This window comes from Saccoglossus kowalevskii, chromosome 16 (assembly GCF_978046115.1).
Source record: "Saccoglossus kowalevskii chromosome 16, keSacKowa6.1, whole genome shotgun sequence".
NCBI classification, from domain to species: Eukaryota; Metazoa; Hemichordata; class Enteropneusta; family Harrimaniidae; genus Saccoglossus; species Saccoglossus kowalevskii.
The window spans coordinates 18,278,355-18,305,623 of NC_140656.1; the positions used below are offsets into that span (position 1 = coordinate 18,278,355).

Consider the following 27,269-nt stretch of genomic DNA (forward strand, 5'->3'; position numbering starts at 1 on the left):
CGCCATAGCGTGTCATTGTTTACAAACAAGCGTCTACCCATGAGCCTTTGCGCTTTTAGTGTGTGTTGTTATCGGCGCTTGGGACTCAATTCCCGCGCGTGCGCAGGTGACGATCCTCCCGCTTCAATTTTATTGAAAAAAAACACCAACAAATAAACAAGTGACTGTATGCAAATCTAGATGGAGGGTTCTAACAATATATTGCATTTCCTAATGGACCATGATATTCATAACCAAGTATTTAAACAACGCATACAAATATACTACTCAAAACAATTTAAGGAACACCTGAGTTTTTACATCAAATACGTTTGGACCATGTTAAACGATGTCACGTAACCCCAATATTGCCACAATGGGAGTTTGTAATCTGCCACACATGTCTAAATACTTTCTTAACCCAGTAGATGAGAATAAGTGCGCCCTCAATTACACAGTTATGTATTCTTTCAGGCGAAAATCAGGTGAAAAGATGGAACATTGCTCATCACACACCTGCTCTAATTATTATGCTTCAAAGAATGTTGAGTTTTTTTTCCCTGTACATAATGCATCCTTGTGATCACATCTTCCAATTATGGTAATCAGAATACACTCACTAATGGCGTTGTCGCAGCTTTTGCAAGCATGCCTCCACGTCGACATTTAACAATTGAAGAGAGAGCCAGGGCCATAGGCTGGTTAAATGAGGGTGTTTTCTTGCAAGAAGCTGCAAGAAGGCTAAATGTGGGCCCATCTGTTATTCACAGACTATCCCAGCGCTTCAGAGAAACCCATACAGTACATGGCAGACCCAATTCAGATCGTCCACGTGTCACAACTCCTACTGAGGACCGCTACCTCCTTATCTCAGCCTTTCGTAACCGAACCGTAACTGCCAATTTGGCCTGAATATTCACCTGACATGGCACCAATTGAACATTTGTGGGGTCTACTTGGTCTTCGTGTTATGGACAATCATGATTCCCCACCAGTGGATCGTCGTCAGCTAGCTCAATGGCTGATACAGAGAGGCAAGCGATACCACAACGTTCACTGCAGAGATTAATGACATCCATGAGGCGACGTTGTGTTGCATGGTGTAACTGCAAGAGATGGTCACCCCCATTATTGAAATGTTCCATGAACTGGGATTTTTATTTTCAACCTTTATCTCTTTCAGAACTCATGTAACGATGTGTAATGATTACATGCAGTCCTTATCATCTGTTTCATTGTGCAGACGTTTCACACCAATTATGTGACCAAATGGGTTTATCTGAAATAAAGGATCTTGCTTTAACTGAGAATATTCAAGTGTTCCTTAAATTGTTTTGAGTAGCATGTATGAAGTTATTCCGTGAAATATCAAACACCAAATAAACAGAGGAATTTTACTTTTCAATTGCATTTTCAGGTTTTCAACAAAGTAAACTGCAGTACACATGTCATATGTCAACTAAAGAGTATACAAAGCGTGATGTCTTAGTTTGACAAGGGGTAACCCAGGGGTCAGTGAGATAAGAGTCGATGTTTACAATAGTGGGAGTAAATATTATAACCTAGCAGGTATTGTATATTTCATGGTACGTTATGTGTCTAATTTATACTTGGTTTACTACTAATGTTACAGCATATATTAGTAACTGTCTGAAGCATGATTCGAATTCTCGGTAAATGCCTAGCTGTGTCGGACACCAAGAATTCTGCCGAAAAAATACAATTCGACGGTTTTCGTGACAGAAGACTGTTTAATAAACTGAACATACCTTGAGAATGACATGAATTCATGTATAGCGACATTAATAATATCCAGATCATTGTTTTCATTACGACTGCTTCGAAATTGTAATACCTGCTATACGAGACTTCTGCGCAACAGTCGTGCTTTTTTTTCAGCGCGGCCACGGGTCACGTGATACGCACTACACTGATTATCACATGAACATGGAATTGCTCCAATCAGGCCGGTCATTTTTTTTTCTTTGACTGACAATAATTTCCAACGTACTATATTGTAGAATATTATCGTGCGCTATCAGATTACTCTGTTTGTTTACATTAGTCCCGAGACTGTATAACATGACGTCATGCAACGTTTCCAGCATAAAAAGGTACTGTGAAATTTAAGGTAGCGAGACTATTATTTGTGTTGAAAATTACGATTTTCACATTTATTTATTAACTGATGAAATGCACTATAAACTTTCATGTGATAAAGTCAACATAACATAGAATGTCATGTAAGTTGGTTAAAATGTAGATTTTCTGAAGGGAAGCAAGGCAGCTTCAGTAGTGTTTTCCAAAATCAACAACACAGAATTAATCTGTGTGCCTGTGTTTCAAAGATAAACTCAAGACAAAGCAATGTTAGGATGTGTTATCAGTAGCTATCTGACACACAATTAGTGTTTCCAAACATTTGAGTGGTTTGTCTCCGCCCCTATTTGTTTCACAGATTAGTTATTTGCATATGAATGTGTCAGACACAAGGTCACACAGCCACTGAAAAAAATCATTGATTTTGGTGTTTTCATCTGCCGATTTTATCCAATTATAGCTATCCCATTCCTTTATTTTTTTGGTTTCCAATAGCCTTACACATTTGGATGTCCCTACACATGTTAAAACAGACCTTGATGGGAAAACTAATTGATCGTGCCGATAAACAAGCTTGAAAATCTTTGCTGTTACTTCATGGACGTTTTCTAGGAGTTTATGTTTTTCAAAATACAAGGTCTTTAACAAAAAATAACGTATACTTATTATCGTCGGATTAACACCAAATTTTCACAGCTTTAAGGTGACAGTGAGAGGAACTTGAATGTGTCCAGACAAACTATTTCATCGATTATTTACCAACGAGTTGTGGTTTGAGTTGGGGGCAATGCGACTAAAACAGTAATTGAAATTCAGCACACTATTTTTTAAAACGCGTTGCTTAAATAAAACTGACCAGACACATTCAATTTACCAGACTATTGAACAACTAGGAAAAGTGCAAAAAAAATACTTCTTATCGCCAGCATAAATGCGTAATTATTTTTTTTACAGAAAAAGTAATTTTTCACCTTTGGTTGAGTAACGCGTCGTAGAATGCAGATACGGGCATGCAAAATACACTTGTGAAAAGCTTGAAGTCTGGCGATTCTAAAAATATATACTTTCCTGGGTCTATTTGTAGTCATTTAGTCACAATTAGAAGATGAAAACAAGTATGCAAATAATAGTCCCGCTACCTTAAATATAACCACATAAAGAGGACCAAATTACCGAAATATTGTTTTAGACACAATTGCATCCGACATCACATAAAATGCGATGTGAAAACTGAGGATGGAGTCAGTAGTCAGGTCAGATGGCGACTGTAAACAATTGTGACACACGACGCAAGCTATTCCACATTTCGGAGATGGCCGTTACAAATTGGCACTAAAGACACAGAAAATGTTTTATTAAATATAAAAAATTGAGAAACAGATTGATAATTATAGCTTTTAACCGTCTATAGATGGCGCACAATGGCGGAAAGGAATGGAAATATTTGCCGGATTATTACTTCTGTGTCGATGTTTGACCGGATCACCGAAAAAAATGGTTCATCACTGCGCCGCATATAATACAGTTATTCCTGCTAAGAATGATCCTCTAACAGGATTTGTTTAAAAAAATAAAGCGTTCCGCGTTATAAAGAAGACAATTAAACACGAGTTCTGATTAGCTGCTGCTCCTACTAGATTTGCCTTGCATATAATGTTGAAAGATGTCTTAGAGGCGATACGTCCGGAATCAAAATGCGCTCTACAATGACCCTCTACAAACATTGCGTTTTAATCAGATTTGAATACACCTTTTTAAAAATCATTACGACATCACAGAAGCACCAAGTCGGGCGCGAACTATGAGAAAGTCAAAGTGATGTATAAATGTTATTTTCTTCATGTGGATAGAAACTATTAGGAAACGGACATCGCTGACATTGTAGATATATAGTCTATGTCTAATCAAAATACTTTCAACAAAACATGAATTCAAACAATATCCCAAATGTTGTTCATTTTCGGACAATGTGCACGACCGATCAAGTAAAACTAGATTTGCAAAGTATAAACTGAAGGGAGAAGGAGAGAAGGCAGCGAGGGGTTACCTCAGCTTATGTTTGGATGAACGAAACTGAACTATCTGTAATGAACTAATTTTTTGGGTACGACACTGACATGGAAAACCCGAATTACTTCGAAGCAGATAACATCAATGAGAGAAAGAGACGCATTTAAAGACTAACAGCTTTACCAAAATAACACCGATGACAAGATGTTGACAAGATGAAGAAGGAACCGAAAGATCAATATGAAGTGAACGACATCAGAAACACCATTGCACAAGAAACTGAATCAAGTACATCTATGAGAAGCACACGAATTACTGACGCTTTCGTGAGGACTATACGAGAGAAGAACAATAAGCTATTAGCATATTATACGAAAAAAAACCAGCTAAAGGTAACAAACACCGTGTATCACAGAGGTAAAACAGTATAACGAATGAGCGTAATAATTATGAAAACTACATGCAAGAATGAACGACGATGAACATTTTCAAAATCTTAGGACTATTGTATAGTATGTGTAACATAATGCATACTTCTTATTGTCGAATTTGTGAGCGTCATTTTGTTTTGAATTATATTTCATATGAACGCCCGTATTCTACGTCCTGAACTGATATTTAACAAATTTGTGTGGCCTTCCGGGCTTCATGATGGTAACCATTTCTTGGTAGACGTAATATTTGTAAAACACAGTTTCTGAAGTATTTTATGTTGAAGGTTTATGAGCACGGTTTATGATGGGAAGGATATTGCTCCTCCCCCAAATAGCCGTCAATTAATGTGCTGTTTTTAGAATTATTTTTATAGTAGGATTGTGTAAGAGAAGAAGGAGAGGAGGCGACAGCGAGGCGTTACCTTAGCTTACTGTTTGGCTGAATAAAGCTGTAATCCTGTAATGAAGCAATGAGTATTCTTTGGGGAATACACTGGCACATACACGTGTAAGAGTCACCTCACCTCGACCTACATTTCGCAGCACAAAGTTGATTATATCAGAACACAGAGCTCGGTACGCATATATTATTTATATTAGCAGACATGCATTTTAATACGTTTTTTATAGATGATATGAGAAACAAGAAAATAATCTGGAACGCAGTTTCCTCAAACGACATGTACACTACGCCACTTACTATTGCTGTGGCAACTATGTGACGTTTAAATCAGTAGCTGGTCCCGAGAACAATTTGAGTGTTTTTGATGTAACGGCAGCGAGGAGGAAGCTCATCAATCCCATTTTGAACGTTCACATCGGTTTGGTAAATTACATTATACACCCCCCCCCCCAAAAAAAAACTGCATAGATTTACAGTTTACATTACAAACCCAAGTAAATTGAATATTCCTACCACGGATGATACTTTATAGTACGAACTACAGTAAGAATAATGACTTGTCCCGGGGTAATCACTATAAATAACTTCATTTATGGGTTTATTTGGTGTGTTGACTACAAAATTGGAAGACACTTAAAGGGTGGTGGTAGTCGCGCAGCACGTGTTCGAATTTCATGTAAACAAACAATATATTTTATTCGCGTTGTATGCGTCGATATGAGTCCCATATCGAACAGGACGCAGCGCGACGACCACCACCCTTTAAACCATGACGGACAATGTGGGTGTTATGACGTCACGAATTTATTGATAAATCACGTTTAATCAAGAGATTAAGACCCCTATAACGATGTTGTCCAATAATACAATACAACTGCAACACAGGTCATCCATGTATTTATCCTGAATTCTGTAGATTTGCTGAATGCCAACTCCCCATCGATTCGCCTGTAAACAGATCGACCATTCAGCGGTTGCACCGGTCTATAGTTATTGCTGAGGGGCACATTCTCTTCTCCTTCGAAGTTTGACATCAATGTGTTGAAATTACTGAACTGAAAGCGAATATATATTATTAGTAGTAACAATAGTCGGGATAACCATGTATTAATCACAGTGTCACCCCATTGCTGCTTTATATGCTAATTTTTGTAGGGCAGTATTTGATATTAATTTGTGCAGCGAAAAAGTCAAATGATCAAAACCTGTCATTAATGGCTAACAACACTTGATTTAAACTCCGAAGGAAAGTAACATGAGGTAACATGAAGTCTTTAGATTAGGATGTAATCTATTTTTCAAATCAACTTGGCTGTCACTGTAGACCTTATGGTAGAAATCACAATCAATGTTTCTATGGAAACAAGTTCGGGTATTCTAAAGTTTAATTTCATTTTTCCCCAAGTTTGTGATGCACAATCTAGTTGTAGTGCATTTAAATTGCTCGTACTGTTTACCAGTTAATCGCGTCCACCCGGGTCCTGACGCTCCACGAGTGGATAGATTTCTATTTCATCACTGAAGGCTTGCATTCAGGTCATTACACGCTATTTTGAAATGTGGCGTGGCTGAGTGAGGTACTACTTACAGTAGTAAGACGCTTTGTCGTGGTCGTCTCAGTTCAAATCACGTTATGTTCGCAGTATGCTTGTAATTATATAAAAATATGGATTCTACGCCGGGACACGAAAAGAATCACTGCAATCACTAATAAAGACACCTGCGAAATATACTAAAGGGCGGTATTCGTTGCGCCACGCATGCGCCAGACATATGGGTCTCATATAAACCAAGATGGCGACTTTGGCTGTTGCACAGCAACGAGTACAAACTGAGACGTTATCAAGCTTTAATTAGGTATTTTTTTAGGTGATTCGAAGGTATCGAAGGAGTCACCGGTGGTAATTAGTGCAAGTCGCGCCCAGGTCTAACCTCATATTCATACTGATTTTCATTAAAATAGCGGATTGGATTGTGGGAAAACCAATGTTTATAAATATAAATGTCGCACATGCGTAGCACGACGACCACCGCCCTTTAACTCGTACCTGATCGTGCGAAATTTGCTGATACTGGACGAATACAGTCCATAGAACGCCCTCGTCACATGCAGGTGTCGTAAGTGAACCATGGTAACGATAGAAATCCCACGTGTTATAGGGCAACATCGGTAATATTGGGAATGGTGATGGGTACTGATAAGATTGCCCTACCAGAGTGAAAAAAACGAACATTAGATTGATACATACGTTGCTGAATTACTGATTCCATCGCAACAGAGCATATTCATAAATGAAATAAAAACGAATGAAGCATCACAGTCGTATTGTCGTGTTCGATATAGGTCCCACGTGACGTGATATTGTATATTATAAATTTTGGACACGCGTTGTATTACACCTGTGGCGTTTAATGGGCCACTTACATATGTTCTTTGATTTGGATGAACTCGGATGGCGCTAACACTGAGACTGGGCCCATAATAAGTTATTTACCTTTGTATGTAACGCTGTTAAACCCTGTGAACATTTCGCTGTAATTGGGATTATCTTCGCTGGTAATCTGAAAATACAGATCAAGTTAAGGTCAACAGATTAAATGACACTTAACAACGGATGGCAGTCTCTTTTGAGGTTCATATATCTTACGTTTATTGTTAACTCAGGCTGTACTTCTTGCTAGTAATTTTTGGAGTATTTTGTCAGTCGTTTGGTTAGTTGTGGATTGTTTGTCAGTTGTTTGTTTGTGTTCACGCACACTGGGTCTTATGCTGTTTCCTCTCGGGGAAAACGATAAGTTCAAAGGTCACGGAAAGTTTTTAATGAAGTATTTTGATGGATACATTTATTTTGATCTAAGACTTGTACTTACCTCTAAAAACGTTGCCACGACAATTATACCTTCGGGATGAGAGAGTGCAGAATCGAAATCGTCATATTTTTCGAAATCGTATCCAACCAAATGCATCTGAAATAAATAACCAAACAAAGATGTCATTGTCGCCCAGTTCGCTGCAGTTGCGCCCTCTGTCGGGCTCCATAGTCGCCGCGCGGCTACCGTTCGAATTTCGTAGAAACAAACAATGTATTACTATTTTGTACGCGGTGTACGCATCGGATTATCGTTATTAGGACTATTAGTACAACTCAAACCGGGCCCCGTTACATATGTACACACCTCGATTGGATACCTAACTTCGTCTAAAGTGTGTTCTGAGCCGTGTACACCATTCTCATCCCAGTGAAAATGGAGCATTGTTGCTTTGTACGTGTTTGTCAGACCACCGCCAGATATCAAATAATCACCCGTAAAGTTCACTTGCACTATGGGTAGAATAAAGAAAAAATATCAACGTTGTGGGGGCGCTGTATGGTAGTTCGGAAAAACTGACTGTTTTTGATCTGCTAATTCGCCATTCATGATTATGCAATTGGCAATTACACACATGACACAAGGTCGTTCTGTTATATTTAAAGCGGGGGAGTCATCACCTGCGCATGCGCCAGATGGCCATAGCGTGTCATTGTTTACAAGCAAGCGTTTACCCATGAGCCTTTGGATTTTTAGCGTGTGTTGTTATCGTCGCTTGGGACTCAATTTCCGCGCGTGCGCAGGTGACGACCCTCCCGCTTTAAATGGAGTCTATACATATACTAAGTCGGGACTTCGCATCGGTATGATATATATGATATATATGGTCAAACCTGTTTTAACTAATTGTGAATTTATAGTGACTGATTTTACTGATTTTTATTGATTCTGTTTTTATTTTCGAAATAGTTATATAATCTAATTTCACGAAAGATAATTTATTGTTTATTGATTATATCACATGTACACCGCCGCCACGCCAAACAAGGCGCCAATACTGAAATCATAGACCATTTATTTGTAATACTTTGAGGACATTGGAGTAGTGAAAAATTAACAAAGAAACAAATAAAGTTCATACGCACGCGCAATATACCCTTCACTAACCTGTTGTCCCAAGATTTGACAGGGTCATGCTAGCTCCGTTGGGTGGGTCATCCCCAAACCCGGTCCATGTAAAATTCAACATTGCCATTTCCTCTGCTTCCGTCGTAAGTATACTTATAGGCGACTGATTCTCGCCGCCACAGGTGGGGTACATCTTGTGCCAATTGGCAGGTCCTGCGAGACAAGTTAGAATTACCATTTCGACTTCAGATAAGACTGTGCCTCATTGGACACCAAGTCGACGTATCAGATTATGCCTTCTATATATACCTCTGCTCGACTTCCAAGATAGACAGAGGAAATGAAAGATGGATATTATTGATACTCGTAGATCAGAAATAAATTTTATTTTATTTAAGCCTGCTACAGTGCAGAAGAAATGAATGAGCAAACGAACGAACCGAAAAACGGGGAGAATCATCCAACAAACAAACAAACTAGCAAACTGTTTTGGACACAACGCGACTGCTCCGTGTTTGTCACCGCCATATATCAATACGAGATACAATCAAATAAATCTCTTATTCGGAACAATACAAGTCACTGACTTCATTTTGTCACGATATCTCCATGACCTTTGTCGTTGTTTTAAAACGTTGAGATAAATCGCTGTATATAAAACCTGGATAAAAATGGTGGTTGTCGTCGCCACGCGTCCTGTTCACGTGAATCCCTCACGACGTATACAACTCGAGTAAATTGTATTGCACGAAATATGAAGGCGCGCTGAATGACTACGTTTGGAATATAGTGTCAAATAAAAAGCATGTGTAAATAATATTATACTGCAAGCTTACTAGTGATATTGTGAGAATATACTGGCATGTATAACTCTACATACAGTAGAGTGGAAGTACAGTAATGGACACATTAACAGCATAATATGTATTACCTCTTTCTAAAATGTTTTAAGCTGTGACGTGGAGAGCATACTAACAGATTTAGATATTAGAAATGCATTTTAAATACAAATTTTATTTTTTTCTGAAATTAACAATTCCAACGCCATTATCTATTTTATCTTACCTGTTTCGCCACTGTAAGACCATTCTGGAAGAAAAGGCAAATACTGAATTCGTGTTTTGTTATTATCATATGACATAACCCCGTGACCTCGCCCTGCCGCTTATGGAGTATGGAAGGCATTTTCACCAATGGTGCGGTGAAAATTCAGCATGAATACACCGCATTGCTAATGAAAATAACTTCCATAGCCCACACACGCCAAGATAAGGTCACGGGGTTCAATGTATCCGGTCATTACGTATCAACAAACAAAACTAAATTCAAGAGCTAAGAGAAATAACACTAATCTGAGATCATTTTGTGACACCACAACCTTCTTTAAACATTTTTAAACGTCGTAATCAAAGAATAAACATATATCGCAAATACGTCAACCCCAGAGTTTCAGCTCAGGAGATTTGCCTGTCAGTCGTTAAAGCGGGGGAATCGTCACCTACGCATGCGTGTCCTTGTTTACAAACAAGCGTCTACCCATGAGCATTTGCGTTCTTAGCGTGTGTTGTTATCATCGCTTGAAACTCAATTCCCGCGCGTGCGCAGGTGACGATTCTTCCGTTTAAAATAACACACTAATCGCCAGTGAAAATATTTATTGTTGGGATTGTGGTAACCCGGCCTTTGCATTTGAACACATCCATGATATTTAATTTTATTGAAAAAAAAAAACACCAACAAATAAACAAGAGTCTGTATGCAAATCAAGATGGAGGGTTCTAACACCAATATGTTGCATTTCCTAATATACCACAATATTCATAACGAAGTATTTTAAACAACGCCTACAACTATATGAAGTTATTCCATGAAATACAAAACACTAAATAAACAGACGATTTTACTTTTCATTTCAAGTTGTATTTTCAGGGTTTCAACAAAGTAAACTGCAGTGCGCATGTGATATGTCAACTAAAAAGTATACAAAGCGCGATATCTTAGTTTGACAAAGGTTAACAAAGGTGGGCAGTGAGATAAAAGTCGATGTTTAGCGGGAGTAAATACTATTAACTTGCAGGCGATGGCACTACCAAGTCCGCTAAAGAGACCGGTTATTGACTGTGCCAGCCGTGTCATGATCAACTGTGTAATAATTCCTCCTCACTTCAGTCATCGCATTTGGAAAAGTAATATTGGAAAAGTAATATTGCTTACAGTTTGCGGCATTTGATATTGCGTCACGACAGGCTCTGATGTTGATGAAACGGCCATCATTTAGAAATTTCGAAAGGAATGAACCAGTGAAAATAAAATCCAGCGAATATAACTTTTTTTCCTATATTTTACATTCGACTCTTCAAAAATCACTGAAAATAAATTCCATACAAAACACACAAAATGTTGTTTCAACGAGAATTAATTCAAGTTAAAAAAAAGTATTTTACAGTATTTGTTTTACTGCTGACGTTACAGCATAGATTACTAACTGCTTGAAGCAAGATTATCGGTAGATCCAACGCTGTATCGGACACCAAGACTTCTGCAGTCGCCGAAAAAATACAATTCGACGGTTTTCCTAACAGAAGACTGTTTAATAAACTGAACATACCTTGAGAATGACATGAATTCATGCATAACGACAATAATAATATCCAGATCCGAGTCATTGTTTTCGAATTTGTAATAAGTGCTGTACGAGACAGAGCAGTCAGGTCTGATGGCGACTGTAAAATATTGTGACGCACGACGCAAGCTATTATGGGAAATTACACACAAAATCATCAGTGCGAGGCCGTCCCAGGCACTTGGCATATTGTAATCTTGTACCATGATCCCTGAAGCCTGCTTGGTTTTCAATAAATTGCGCCCTCCTGAGACCTTGACGCAATCCCGCGGCCGTCACGGTATTTTTTCGCTTGCAAGTGATTTAATATACGTGCACAATGTCGGTTTGTAGTAGTATTTGCTACGCTTTCAGTGTCCACATTTCGGAGATGGCCGTTACAAATTGGCACTAAAGAAACAGGAAATGTTTTATTAAATATAACTAGTAGCTTCGCGGTAAGTGGCTTTCGTATTGGGTGGGTTTCGCGGGGAGTAGGGCTTTGTCGCAGTAACTGGTCCTTTCATCGTTGTTGAGGATTGAAGTTTTATGTTTCTTTAACAACTGGCGCTATTCTGTGAATACCATCCTTAGAAGCTATTAATTTGCCCTTATGATTTGTGCAGTTGCTCTGGTAGGAGTTCCAAAATAAGACCCATGCTCTGATAATTCCCCTAGTTTCAAAGATTAATAAACATTATCAGTATGATCTTATTGGTGTTGTAAAGGATAGTTTAATAATGTTTTTTGAAATTATTAATCCGCATAACCGTTTTCCAATATAGATAAATTATAGTACGTAACAAATGTATAACTCGACAATGAAATAAAGAAATATATATATATATATATATATATATATATATATATATATATATATATATATATATATATATATATATATAGGAAGGTAGTCGATTATTCCAGGTGAGAGTGCTCGATACTAAACGATGAGTTTGTAGAGCAGATTTACATACGTGGACAGAGAAATTAAGACACGACTACATGAGTAAAGTTCACTCTACAGTACTGTTTCGTAAGGTAATATATATATATATATATATATATATTATAATATATTATATTATATTATATTATATTATATATTATATTATATTATATTATATTATATTATTTTCCGTCAATAACACTTCTCAAGGGCATATTTCGCCCTTTGTTTATAATTTTATAAACTGGCTTGGCAATTCCCACCACAATTAGATATAATGTGTACACATTTTAATAAATAAAGATATACTAACAAATTATTTCATATTTTATTATATAAGCTGCACAAAAGTAATCAATATTTGTCCTTGCTAGAATGATGTGTAACTTCATACGAAAATCCTGACAAAGTTCACAACTGGTGATTTAGCAATATTAAGGATTGTCAACTTCCTGTGAATTTTATTACCTAACGTTAATGTGCTGCAAGTTACAGAGCACGTACTCAAGCGGCCGTTCCTCAGCAAATAATTAATCAAAGGCATTTTCGATATCTGGGAAGTTCGAATTACTAAATGAAGTACAGGACGACGAAGCTGAAATATCCAAGAACCAACAAATACCAAAAATCTCAAAAGTGAATATTCGTGGTGTATATTAAGTCTGGTCGGCCCGGAAGTGGGAATTTGTTAGTACTCTAAATATGCGAACATATTTTAATATAAGGTAACAACTTGTCAATATGGGATTATTTGTTATGTTAATTTCGTTCATTAATGGACTACTGTGTGATAACGCTATCTTCGGGGCCTAACTGATTCAGACTCCTATATTGACTATGTCCCGGACTGTTTACTAGTACTTACTTACTTGTCAGTGTTATAAACAGCTCAGAACACATCAGAATAGTTAAAAAAAATCAGCAAATGTCAGTTGGCCGTGCCACGAGAGCCGCAGAACCAAAACAACCTGTCAGCATTCGCCGCCCACAGCATCGATATGATTTTACATTGCATAGAAATGAACACTAAATGCAGCTATCCCGGCCAGCAATCGAATCACCAATCTTTCCATCTACTAGTATTTGCTTAGTGGTCTGAACGTGAATATTGTCAAGTTCGAGAGTGTGTTTTAACGTACAGTGTACGCGAACATTCAACAACGCGTTGAACAGGAAGTCCATCTTGGGCTAGTGGCGTTGTCAAACTTTAGAGAGTACAGGAAATGTTTCATTAAGGAATTGTTATGCATATGAAAATCCTTTATTGGAACAGAATATGTTATATATTCGCCAAAAACAACATTGCCATGTTTCTAGACATACGACGAATTGGAAACCGTCCGATCCAACCGATCTGCGTCCTTGAAAATCTAGTCTTATCGCCTTTGCCTTTCGAGCGAAAAAAGGTCAAGGCCAAAATAAGATAGGTTATTTATTAGAGGCGCCCGGGGAACCAACATTCGGAGACTACTAGTATTTGCCAAATCCAAATTTTAGCGTGAATGTCGAGGTCAAAGTAAAAGAAAAAAAGAAATAATTTTCGCCCAATCATCCACTTTTGGGATGATCAGATACATGTGTATATCATTGATTCGGCCCAGTGGTAATATACTAGTAGTTTATTTATTAGTGGCGGCGATGGCTACGGTGATTGCGACCCAAACTTATTTTAATTTTAGTAAGCGAGGGTAAAAACAGTGATTATGCCACGATAAAGTGAATACCATGAACGTACTTTAGTGCAAATACATTTTTTGATCGCCTAGCACGGCGAACGCAATTTAATGCGAGTGAATTTCCCTACTAAGGTTTAAATGGTGTACATGTAGTTGTATGTGGCTTTATATTGAAGACGAATATCATTTTTTTAGCTATTTGCCATCGTTATCAACGTATAAGAGCAGATTTTTTGCCTGTATGGTTTTGAACCAACCCCACTTACAATAAATTTATCTCGCTCATGAGTTCAAGAAACGATGTAATTTTAAATCAGTTAGCGAGTTATGTTTATTTTGCCATGAAAAGCAGAACTTGAATGTTTTTTGTTATTGTTATCATTGTTTTAGTGAAACGGTAATTGCTCGTTGGGCCAATGGCCTTTTGCTTTGCAATAAATATACACTGCCATAATCATCTATCTAATCAGTATCAGTGTTTGAAAAGATCATCTAAAAGTGTCATACAGTCATGTCACGAACACTACCAATGCTTGTCAACATGGGTTTACGAAAGGTCGTTTACCGCTGCTAATCTTGTTGATTGCCGAACGGCACCGGACCTCATTAGAGCACCGCGGAGGGCGCAACTCACGCGTCCTTGTCAGGGTAAACTGAACTCGACTACGGCAGACACTTGGATTCAACATATTTTGATTTATCCAAGTGTAAATCATTCATTACTGACACAAAACTTGCAATATTATGGATCCAAGAAAATGCTTACATTGGGACTATGCACGTACGTGGGCAATCGCAGTCAACGTGTTGTTTTTAGGGACACCTGGCAATTTCGATGCACGCCATTACTCTATTTTGGGGCCTCTGCTTTTAATCACGTTCACCAATGATATGCATGGTGACGTATGCGCATAGTGCTCTGTACTATGTTGACGACGCAAAACATTGTGATTGTTTCACCAGGGTACATGAAAGGAAAGGATACGTCACCACATTTCGCGTGCACTTCACATGAACGGCGGTCTTTTTTTTAACGTTGAACAGGTCAGTTACTGGTTGTTGAATTCCGAAAATAAAGTTGAAGATACTTGCTATTTATTGTCACTGAAATTTATAATATCTCAGAATTTAGACGTATTATGAAGTCTGAATGACGAAATAATTATTTTATGTACTGGTAATTTACTGGTTGAAATGACTACTACATGGACCGGACGCGGGGTAGGCGTGCCAGTGAGTCACAACGTGGAAGGGCTGAGCCCGAGTGCAGTACTGTGAGCGGCACCGACTAGCCCCGAGTTTTGTTTTTTCGGGGGTTAGCATCATACGGTTTTTCTCCCTTGACCCCCCCCCTCTCACCTGGAAGGTCAGTGGGCCGGTTATTAAGTAAAATATACCAACAGACAAAATTGTACAAATTACGAACATCGAATTACGAGACATAAACAAATAACAAAAATTAACCACGCCCATAGTTTAGAAACCACAACCACGCCCAAATTGTGACTCTATGCTCAACTAACAGTTAACAGAACTTCTATAGTTACGGGCAATATTTAAAAAAATATTGTTGAACGTCCACATTTAGTAACTCGAACGTTCAATACCAATTAACCAAACTTCGAGTTACGGACAACATATAGTTTTTGTTTTATTTAACTATTTAAATCGTTCGTAATTGATTTAGGCAAACGGGACGAGACGGGAACGTACGGTACCGAACATCGTCCAGTTCCATAAATCTATAGTGCGCGTGTCACTAGTATGTGCAATAGATACTGTTTCTAAATTATATAATTACGTAGACACATAACACAATTTTCACAACAACGAAGAAATTAGTGTACGCTTATCGAATAGGCCATCTTTTATTATGATGTCATGTGTCATCATGTATACAATGTACATACAATTGTAATATGGTTAGTCTGGATTTAGCCATTTGATGGCCGAAGCAAGGTCTTAAATTCGGCACTAGAAGATCTGCCCGAATTATACGAATTATTATTGTCAAAAAATCACTATGATGAACATGCGCTTTATTTGCTGAATATCGTATGAATCCAACACTTGCTTCGCTCGGTGCCTGTCTTCTATTTCATAAATCGGCGTAAATGAAAAAAAAATCACAACTAAAACATATTTTTACTTGTTTAGCCACGTTTTACATGTACATTATCCCCCAGTTGATTGAAATACACTACAATTATTATCTATTTTGGCATGCACTTCGCCCATCTACAGGTGAATATTTAAAATCCCATGGCTCTTCGTCACCCCCTGTGATAACAAAATCCATAAAAAGACGTTAAGAGAATGAAAAACATACCAACGTGATATAAACATAATATAATATCATAAACGTGATATATGTTTATGCGACCATGACAATGAGGTTATAATCTTAAAGCGGGAGGGTCGTCAAATGCGCACACGCGAGAATTGAGTCCCAGGCGACGATAACACACACTAAAACGCAAAGGCTCATGGGTAGACGCTTGTTTGTAAGCAATGACACGCTATGGCCATCTGACGCATGCGCAGGTGACGACTCCCCCGCTTTAACGCCCGGATATTCGATTAAGAATATACGCTCGGTTATTATCTCCCGTCAAATATGCTAATTTTCCCCACAGAGTATGTACGAGTGTACGAGTGTACGAGTATGTATGTACGAGTGAAAGCATGGTCACATGATGGTTACGGCATTTGAAGCACGAGCGCAAAGCTTGGCCATCAAGTGACCATGATTTCACCAATTTGCACCACGACTGTCGCGAATTGGAAGTTTCGGCCAGTCAAATTGATTCTGTGAATACGAGGTGGTCTATTTGTCACATATTCGGAGCTGTCGGTATTTTGACCTCGTATCCCGCTTTATAACCACGGCTACGGCATATAACCACGGAAATTCTAGAATTCACATTGGCAAATTGACGACAGTCGTCACGGTGGTGCAATACAAAGTATTATGACTGTTTATAACCTCTGAGAGAACTATACTCTAAAAACTTGATTTCAACACTCTGAATAACAACGTGCACTATGAAAGGTTCTTATAATGTGATCTCGGAAAAAGGAACTTAAAACACCGTAACCGGTAGTTGTACCCTTTATTATAATATTGCAGAACCTCATAGGACACTCCAGAATCACTGACAACCACGTGATCATTATGTGAATGAATTAAAAAAAAAAACATGCATTTACAGTTACCGTTGTACCACATGCTACTGTAGTGTTTTATTCTGTACATAGACTGGGAAAGTGATAGGAAATTATGACAGTATTAACTGGTTGGTTTTGTAAAAATGCAACAAGATGGGACAAAACGTTCAGAACAATTCACCTGCCCGACCATGCGTACTATTGCCAGTTGTGTCGAAGCATATATACAAGACAGAACTTTATATGTAGCAAAACTGTCACCAAACAAGGTGCTGATTGGTCTAAATGTTGTGTGTTAGGGTTTTGTGACCAATCGAGCAAGTGGTTTCGTATTGATTCCACTGCCGCATTGACAGAGTAATATAATGCGCAATTGTCACAAAAACACTTAAGAATGACCATACAAAAACAGGAATTAAGTACTAGATTGAATTAATAGTCTTGATTAACGCTCTGACTTCTGTTTCACGTGCATTTAAAATTTAATGAACGCATTCACTATCGCCATGGCTGCTATAATAACACCGGACCTAGCGTAGACCATGGCCGCCGACGATTCTTCGCATGGTGATGCTGACAAGTCGTTGATATAGACCACCCTGTCGTTGAGAGGCTGGGGTGGACGAAAGTTGTCTACCATCGGGTTGTCAGCTTCGCCCATAGCGTTAAACTTGAGAGTACGAAACTGGTCCAACTTGAGGGAGAAATACATATATAAACATGATAAGATTCGAATTCTGATGATATTCGAAGTCTAGTCTTCTGTACAAATGCAAATAATGGGATATTTTTCAAGGGAGTCAGAGCAAATTTCAAAGCTTACATTCCTGAGCTTATTTGCAATGCACTATGGGAAATGAAACAAGACAAGACTATTTCTATTTGCGTCCCGCTGGATAAATGTAGGATATGAAGGAATACTTTCACGGTAAAAAACAAAAATATCAGTTTTTGCGTGATATTTTTAACTCGAAAAATCAATTCCGGTGGCATAAACCTAAAATTCGGGTTGAATCTCCCTGGGGACAACTAGGTCCTAGTATCAATGATGGGTTCGGTCAAAGCATAAAGCATAATAAATAAGGTACTGGCAAATTAACATTTTTGACAGATGATCGGATACAAAGTGTTATGTTTGGTAAAAAATCTTAAAACATGATACGTTTTCTTGATCTGATCAATATTTTTTTTTGTTCACCAACTTTCTCAGATGCGCATGCAAAAAATAAAGAAAACTACGACAATTACAACGGAGGGGGACAATTTGGTTGACATGACATATTTTTTTGTTAAAGTTTCTAGAATTTCGGGACTATGGTCGATTTCACTTTCCATTCGTCACACCCTCATTGGTGAACGGCATCATAAAGCCGTGGCAGCATAGAAGCTCTGATAACAGTGAAATGTTTGTTGAATGTATGTATTTTTTATCGAAATATGGTGATTTTTTTTAAAGCAAATGAAGTTCTGTATAAGTAGATATTTGATTCACAGACTGGACATCACACCCCGTAATAAAGTACACAGCGCCCTCTACATTTCTTCTTACCTGTTCTTGCGAAATCTGCACAGGCGATTGAAATATTGACCAAATCACAGCCTGGTTACATTGCGGGGTGGTGAGTGAACCTTGATAGCGGTAGTACGTTGTCAGGTCAGAAGGCATCATCGCTAAGATCGGGAACGTATCGGAATAGGAGTAGGTCTCATCTGAAAGAAATATACATTTATATTTATAGATAAAACGATATACTAGTAGAACATAGTTTTATTTTACTGTTTTATACGTACATGTGACTGAGATATGGCATTTGCCGCCACTGTCAAACTGTTACTGTCCACGTAAGAAAACTGTTCTCAGCATAAGTTTGTTTTTATGATGATCAATTATTCACTGGTTTTTAATTTTACTATTTTTTTTTGTTTTAAGTAAAATTGGCAAAAATTCAATCTGCGGACTGGTTGTTTCCTCTGTCGAAAACTTGAAACCCAGTGAAATCGTACAAAACATCAAAATGACGGTGGAAATAAATAGTTTTACAGTATTTCATCTTCAAAGCTGAGCGCTATAGTGTATTGTGCAAAAGTGAATGTCGAATGTTGTGATCGGAACTGACTTCGACGTGAAAAGTTATCCGCAATGTAGAAGTTTTCGATTTATCATCATCACCAAACACGTAAACGCATATCCGAACAAAAAAAGGCGTGCCCGGCCAGAATATATACTTGCCGAATAACAGATAAATATATAAAACTTCGAGAATCGATTTTGATGCATCGAAAACAAAAACACACAAAAATGTGGTTTATTGTCAGTTAAATATTATATTCAAACTTACCTGGATATACCACTTCATCCAAATAATCGAAAATGTTATCAAAAGCTGTATTGTTTTCGACACCAACCTGAAATAAGTGTTTTCTTATATTATGTATATGTAAACCACTGCGTTTAATAAGCCCCATAGGCAAATACAGTTGCGGAAACCAGACAGATACAACCCGGCTGTAGTTAGCAGCATATTCATATGTTAAAGTTAGAAGTATATTCATATTGGTGTGAACGTATCTCATGGGCAGATGCACATAATGTAAAAGAAACGTAACGGTAACGGTATATGTTATGTTGGGTTGTAGTCTTCCAACTTATACCCATTTAAATAAACCACAAACACTGCACAACATCGAGTGACGTGCAGTCTACTAAACATGAATCGACGTTATATTCAATGCAAACGCGTGTCCACTCACGATCGATCACCGTACCGTTTGTTTATCTTGTCGGTTATGGGTGCCCATCGGCAAATGTAATTACTAATATAGTGTTAATTCATAAATCATCATTTTGTGCCTTAGAACTCAGACAACTAATACAATGTATTAGTTGTCTGAGCTTAGAATTATTTGATTGTGAGTCGACATAGTTGTTATATTATGTACGTTGTCCATTTGTGCGTATCTTGTGTTTATCTAGTCAGTTAGGGACGCTGAACGGCAGATGGAATTCCAACTAGCCTCTTATGAATGGAAAAACTTTATGTCCATCAGATGCGATTAAGTGTAAGTCGACACATTGCCTGATATGAATATAGCATGTTGAGGTAATATTGCACAATGCCTATTTTGCGCAAAGTACGGTTCGGTTAGAGGTGCTAAACGGCAAATGGAACTACCAATTTGCTCTTATTTGACTACCCATCTTCCTGTGCTTTAGATCTTATTGATTGCGAGTAAATACATTGTTTAGTTTGAATATAACATTGCACGTTACTTATTTGTGTGCGAGTTTGGGGTTTTACTCACCTCAATCAGAGTAGATAAGACAGCCACACCTTGAGCGTCTTCAAGAGCGTCAGCTACTGTCGCGAAGTTGATGTGATCAAATGACACAATGTGCATCTGTGAAGAAATGAACAAGGAATGGAGATAACACGCCATTTATGATATACCTATACTTATTTACAAGGAAGTCTCAAGATCTTGCCGTTTTTACATTGCTGATAGTTGTGTTCACGTTACACGAAGTACGGGCTAAGATTTAAGCTGATTTAGGCTTATCTAGCATATTTGCATTTCGGCTAGACCCAATTGCGTCCACGCACAGGGAGGGCCAGTCGTTAGCACGGGCTAAGGGGTGCCATTAGTCGGTGACCTTTGGTAATCCGCTATTTACGAACGAAAAAGGATGACACGCGCGAGGTTCTATTTCTGCTGCTGGCATGTTTCGTTCTAATTTTGAAGCGACGTGCACAGAAACGCGAGAGAAGACGGACCCAACTTATTTGGATGCACATAAACAGTATACAAACGGTCGTAACAGAATACAGAGTTTTATTAATGCATGTCGTAGACAGCGAACCAAATTTATTTTGTCTACGATTGGAGCTGCTGTACGCTCTACTACAGTGACCCGGTTAGTGTGGAAGCGAGCGCGGAGTAATGACTGGTGGAATATTGTCGTTATACGAACATGGGACAATTTTCACACCCAAAGGTCGCCGCAGAAGGCGCTTAGCCCTGGGCTAAGCGTTCGCGCATACTTTGTTAGCCCGTGCTAAGGTCTAGACCGCGTCTTAAATTCGGATCAGATTTAACCCGTACTTAGCATTCCTTAGCCCGTGCTAAGCATTCACGCACGTTTTCTTAGCACGGGCTAAGGAATTTGACCTCTTAGCCCGTGCTAAGGAGCTGTGCGTGAACGCAACTGATGATAGTTCGATAAAAGCTTCTCAAAAAACAAACTGCTCCCTGACTGTTGACTGTTAAGTGTTAGCGCTGGATAACCAATCGAGCACAATATTGCAAGTACTTTCGCGTTGACTCAATTTTTCCATTAACGCAGGGAAGTTTAATGCTTCGTGTCTCAGTCGACGAACTAACTACAAATTAGTCACTTAAATTGTATCCCCACTTCGTATTATTATGACCACTATGAGAAACCGAGAAAGTTTACCAGTTTGCATTGTAGAAGGACTGTGGTCTCTAATCACCAAATGGATCACAAGGTTTACTGTTGTACCGATAATCACACAGGACTTATTTTATTTGTGTACGACTTACGTTAGGTCATTCTTCAAAATTCGATTTGGGGACTCATAAGACTTTCCATGAACCCTTTTTTCTGTAGATCATTACATGCATTACATTATTCATATTATGATTACGAACTCACCTCGACAGAGTACATGTCACCATTGACTCGATGTTCTGATCCTTTATCATTCGTACTTCCCCAGTGAAAATGGAATTGTATTGCTCTGTATTCACTTGGTAGACATGCGCCATTAATGAGGTAATCTCCCACAAGGTCCACCTGAACTGCAATAATAATAGCATATACCGATAATCTATCAAATCACATAAATAGAAGCCGTTTGCAGGTTTCATTCTCCCATAGTGCTGTGCTTAATTACGTCAGCATCCATGATCGTGTCGGCTCGTTCATGCTCATTTACATAAATTTGCATATAAGCAGACAACAACGTTGTATACAATTCGAGGCACTTCAAAGAAAGCAAGTTGTAAAGACTTAGGTCATATATGCAAGTTTTATGCCTGAAAACAGGAAAGGCAATGATTCTTGCACTTATTTGCACCCAAAATTGTCTCCTATTATCGCGCCCGCCGTGGAAGCGGTGACGGTGAAGAATTAACAGTCCCGCGGCCCTCTCACTTTTCACAGGATCTCGGCGCCCATTTATAGAGAATAGCACGACCAACTACGAAGTATAAAATGGCTAATTCGATGGCTACTACAAATACATCGCCATGCGATTACAAATCGGAACAAAAGTGTGGACACACATACCTCCATGTCCTGTGTTCTTCAGTGTCATGGTAGAATCAGTAGGGGGAGAGTTAGAAAACCCAGTCAACTCAAAAGTTCCCATATCGCTCGATTCAGTCTCCACAATGTTTATTGGCGACTGTGATTCTCCAGCACAAGCTGGGAATGCTGTCGGCCATGTTGTCGGTCCTGAAAAAAAAAGTTCATTAAAACCACATATGCAAATGAGAAGTGACTTTCGTATATAAAATCAAGTACCCACAGTGGTAGCCTGACGAGTTCGCGTGCGTTGTGCCTTCCGCAGTGCTCCAAACCCAATGAGGTCTGATGCCGTTCGGCCGGCGAGGGCCTACTCACTTCTACATGTCAGACTACCTCCAGTGGGATCACAAGAGATGAATAGAACAGCTTCAATAATGACATAATGATTGTAATGAATGTTACGAGTATGTGATACCGGGGGCGAAATGTAAAAGTGAGGAATAAGCTATCATTCTTGTGGTATACCCCGGGATGTGGTATTTCACAATAAATTGTGCAATATTGAGTGGAGGTTTATTGCTATTATATTTTATCAACATCTTTTCATATAATATAATTATAAGGCACGGAGAAACATTTCAAGAACCAGATACCATGTACTAATGTAATACAGCACCCGAACCTGGCAGCCTCGGTTGAAAAATTGGGGCCTGATTCTAGCAGACTTCAATTTACTATAGCTCAAATTTATAACTACATTTCAACGTTGTGGCGTTAACCCCCTCCCCTCCGTAGTTCTTGTTATAGACAACGTTGAAATATGTAAAATATTCTAGACGCTGATTAGTGCACGGCTTGCATAATTAGGAATAATACATTTCAACTGGAATTAGTTTTTATCGTCTGTTTTCACGTCTGCGTATCCGTAAGTAAGCTGTCAATTCTAAATGCGTACGCGTTGTTTATGTCGCGGTCGTACGAGACCCAAATCGAACAAGACTGGGGCGCTTTAATCATATTCATAGCGCCAGCGATCATTCACCAACACCCCTCCTAGACTGGTGTCATTGTTTTTTTTAATATCTTTACTCGTTTTCTTTGCAACATTCTAATTTCTACTCTTATGACTATATGTGCGCACTGCAACTTTGAACTAATTCGCGTTGGTATAACGGATGAAATCATTTTCTTATTTTTGCAACAGAAGCCGTGAAGTCGTTTTTTTTACCCATCATGCATTCTTTGAAAATCAACATAGTGGCAACGTTGGCTAATTAAAAGATGTAAATTGCATTCCTAAGCAGTTGTGAAAACATTTCAATCTGGGACTACCATGCTGTTAGGTTACTTCCCCGTTAACCCTAACCGTGATTGATTACATGTGGCTGGATTCGCTCTTACATCGCCCTATATGTATATATCAACCTACGAATGAAGCGTACCATACGCATCATTAATCACGGACATTACGGATATAATGATATACTGCTGTATGGAGAAGGCAATTATGATGGAAACAGACACAAGCATAATATACTAGGCGGGTGGTGTATAATGGGAGACAACTTCGAATATGCAATAAACTGACTACAAATTATGCTACCAATATATTTGCGGTTGAGCCCCCACCCACCCCCAATTCACAATAGCATCGGTACACTAGTTAAATTACAACTACGGTAATAATATATACAGCAGCAAAATACTAACCAATATTTAAACTAGGCCCAACTGTTATGATTTCGGTGTCAAGTCCTCTTGAACAGAAAAAACAAGCAAACACACACGATCAGTCAACTGTCGCCGGACAAAGTTCAATAAACTCATACCACAGCAAACAGCAGAGCAAGCGTCCATGCCGATATATTCAAGACAGTAATTTTAAGAATGCTGTTTATAATCTTGAGATGCAGTTTATTTGACTTGCTTTTTAATTGAGTAACTAGACAATGAAGATGGTATTATATATCCAACATGTTATATATTTTCTGAAAGCTTATTATACAAACTTTGTAAAACTTGTCTTTTTTTAAATATCCAGAATGCGTTATTAATTTTGGGTCAAAAAAATGCTTTTTGGGGGCAAAAGTGGTTTAAAAAAATTAGCCTAAAAACTTCAAGTCCGTTTGTGGGTAAAATTACATCACTGGATACCTTGGTATACTAATTCAAATGCGTCCACTCATCTCGCGAACGGCTTTCAAAGTCGCACAGCATGACCTCAAAGTTCAATCCTTTCTATTTTTGCATAATTTATATATCTATATTAATTGCGGACTTGTTATTTCTGTTCCACTCGCCGTAATATAATGTCGTACTTGTGTACGTCACCCTACCCCTTGCTAGAATTATCTCACGTAGATAGATTGTACTAAGCTATTTTGTCGTGTGCATGTCTCGCGGAGACGTCTCACGCATTTCTTTTCCCCATAGGTACATGAATATTTAATATACATTTAGAAACACACCTGCAATTAATTATCCCAGATAAGGTTTCAAGTCATGAATATAAAACATGCAAACATCATGTCCGATTTGCATTGTCAGCCTGGCCAGTTTTTTTTTTTAACAAGCACCGTGTGTGTATTTATCAATATTATTTATTGTTTGGACTAGAGACGATGTTGATATTGCACAACATGTGTCCAAGGCATGGTTTTAATTTGTAATTGACATTAATTTAGTACAATTTAATTTAATTTAATGTAATTGTTCATTACTTGGGCTTTCCGACAGTCTAATATTTGCACACAAGGCTTTCTCTCTTTCTCTGCATTGACAGTGGTCATTTTGTATTTACTTCTATTCTACGCAGCATGTTTCTCGTACCACGACACACGAGTTGCATTAGCTACAATTATTAAAGCGGGAGAGTCGTCACCTGCGCATGCGTCAGATGGCCATAGCGTGTCATTGTTGCTACCCATGAGCCTTTGCGTTTTTAGCGTGTGTTATTATTGTCACTTGGGACTCAATTTCCGCGCGTGCGCAGGTGACGACCCTCCCGCTTTAACATTGTGTACAATTTGTATCCCACGCTCACGCGTTTAGTCACTACGCGAGACATTGATTTATCCTGAATTTGATACCCAAAACAAAGAAAACTAAAAATGATCCTCGCTAGAGTCTAACACGGTGATTTGTAAATCTATTTTTATGACGAATTATCAAATTAATCATATTAACACAAATAATGTGCACCGAAAGGAAAGAAAAATAATGAAAAAAAAATCAGCACATACTGTAAAATGACTAATTTTCACTGGGTTTAAATTTCACTGATTTACCATTTCAGGCATATTCAGTGGGTTTTAAATTCACGGTTTCGTCATTTAGATAATGTGTTCTATGCTAAATTTTACATATTCACTGGGTTTTAATTTAGCGCATTTTCCAGTCAGCGAAATAAGCTAAATTAAAACCCAGTGAATAATTACCCCCTTTACAGTATGTTACATCTGTAACAATATGTTACGGGAAGAAACCATACAAACACATGGTTAACATTTTGTGCCAAGTAGATCAAAGGAAAACACCTTATATGCTATTGTGCAATCAATATATTCCAGTCGGTGAAGTAGCATCTAGCTCCGAAACCTCAGTGTATAGTAACCCTGAGACAGGGCTGCAACTTAAACTGAAACTATCAAAACCTCGGTAGGGATGGACCAATAATTGTTTAGGGGTAACTAAGATTAACTATTCAGATCCGTATCACATTTTTTTGTTTTTTTTTCTATTATTTGTCTCTGCAATAATCACTGATTATATGCCAGCTTCCTTGCACATCAGAAATGATGGACATGATAATTTGTAATTGGTATGATGAAGTGCATGCCACCCAGTGTTGGAACGCATCTGGCGGTCTGTGTTCATAATATATAATTTATATTTATTTAAGCAGTGTATTTTCCCAATGCTCTAATTCCAAACAGTTTCTATTTCGATGTTATTAGTCAATATAAATGAGTTCAAAATGACATCATCAGGATTTCTCTGGGCAGTATTTTCAAACCCTGGGGATTTCGGCGCTTAGCTCGAGTCATTAGGTATTCACTTACTAGTCTATTCACACACCAATCTCACTGGAAACTGATATCATAAAATCCCCTGACAGTTTGCGCTAATTTGTTACAGAATTTGACAGATCTTATTAACATCGCATTACATGTATAATAGCTAAAAAAGCCGAGTGTCGCACTAAGCATGCGACACTTTGAAATAATGCCCCCTAACTCATTCTTTTAAAGTTTCATTCAAACATTACAAATATGTATTCCTGGCCAACATACAAACCAAACATTGTTGATACTGTAGCCGAGTAATTTGAAATTAACTGCAGAATATGAAGTTAAACTCAAGAACAATTGACACTCACTAAGTTAGGGGTCTTTGTTTGGCCTGGAAGGTAAGAGTAACATTGTAAGAAAGTTTATCCATGGACGTACAAGTGAACGCATGGAGGTAAACGTTAGTTCGCCATGGTTATCTAAGGTGCAAGAACCTGCAGAACATGAAATGAAATATGTTCAAATGTGTTTGTATATACTTTTAATTTTTCATATGATTTATTTTCTTACAAAATATATTTTATGTTTCAGCCTGTTCTGCACATATTTAATTTGCAAATGATGCAATTCCTACTAGGTAGCATTTTTCCAGTAGCATTTTTTGATTCTATTTAGAAGCGCATTGTTGCAATTCACAGTGAAATGTGCAATGTGACTTGGGCGACTAAAT

At 38.1% G+C, this 27,269-nt stretch overlaps 2 protein-coding genes across 3 annotated transcripts in view; both read right to left on the reverse strand.

Annotated features, from left to right (window-relative positions):
- Positions 1–5,712: 5,712 nt before the first annotated feature.
- LOC100373777 (carbonic anhydrase 1-like) lies at positions 5,713–10,034 on the reverse strand. The gene is made up of 7 exons (XM_002735793.4): positions 9,931–10,034; positions 8,905–9,078; positions 8,104–8,249; positions 7,798–7,893; positions 7,422–7,488; positions 6,975–7,135; positions 5,713–5,981 (listed from the first exon to the last, which is right to left on the reverse strand). Exons 1-7 carry the CDS (start codon positions 10,004–10,006, stop codon positions 5,769–5,771), a joined length of 933 nt encoding a protein of 310 aa, XP_002735839.3. The 5' UTR covers positions 10,007–10,034; the 3' UTR covers positions 5,713–5,768.
- A 7,270-nt stretch (positions 10,035–17,304) lies between these two features.
- The window catches only part of LOC100376928 (carbonic anhydrase 1), a 36,414-nt gene continuing 26,449 nt past the window's right edge, over positions 17,305–27,269 (reverse strand). For both annotated transcript variants that reach the window (XM_078010194.2, XM_002735813.4), the window contains exons 4-9: positions 22,569–22,736; positions 21,933–22,078; positions 20,564–20,659; positions 19,600–19,666; positions 18,810–18,970; positions 17,305–17,954 (exon numbers count right to left, since the gene is read on the reverse strand). In XM_078010194.2, coding sequence (XP_077866320.1) covers positions 17,736–17,954; positions 18,810–18,970; positions 19,600–19,666; positions 20,564–20,659; positions 21,933–22,078; positions 22,569–22,736 — 857 coding nt within the window. In that variant the 3' untranslated portion in view covers positions 17,305–17,735. The remainder of the gene's footprint in view (positions 17,955–18,809; positions 18,971–19,599; positions 19,667–20,563; positions 20,660–21,932; positions 22,079–22,568; positions 22,737–27,269) is intronic.

What these genes read in the sequence shown, in the direction of transcription:
- LOC100373777 (XM_002735793.4), bottom strand. Translation starts at nt 10,006, where the DNA reads ATGTCATATGATAATAACAAAACACGAATTCAGTATTTGCCTTTTCTT. An exon ending in GTCAAATCTTGGGACAACAG is followed by an intron (nt 8,250 to 8,904) that starts GTTAGTGAAGGG and finishes TTCTACCCATAG; the next exon opens with TGCAAGTGAACTTTACGGGT. An exon ending in TCGTGGCAACGTTTTTAGAG is followed by an intron (nt 7,489 to 7,797) that starts GTAAGTACAAGT and finishes CTGTATTTTCAG; the next exon opens with ATTACCAGCGAAGATAATCC.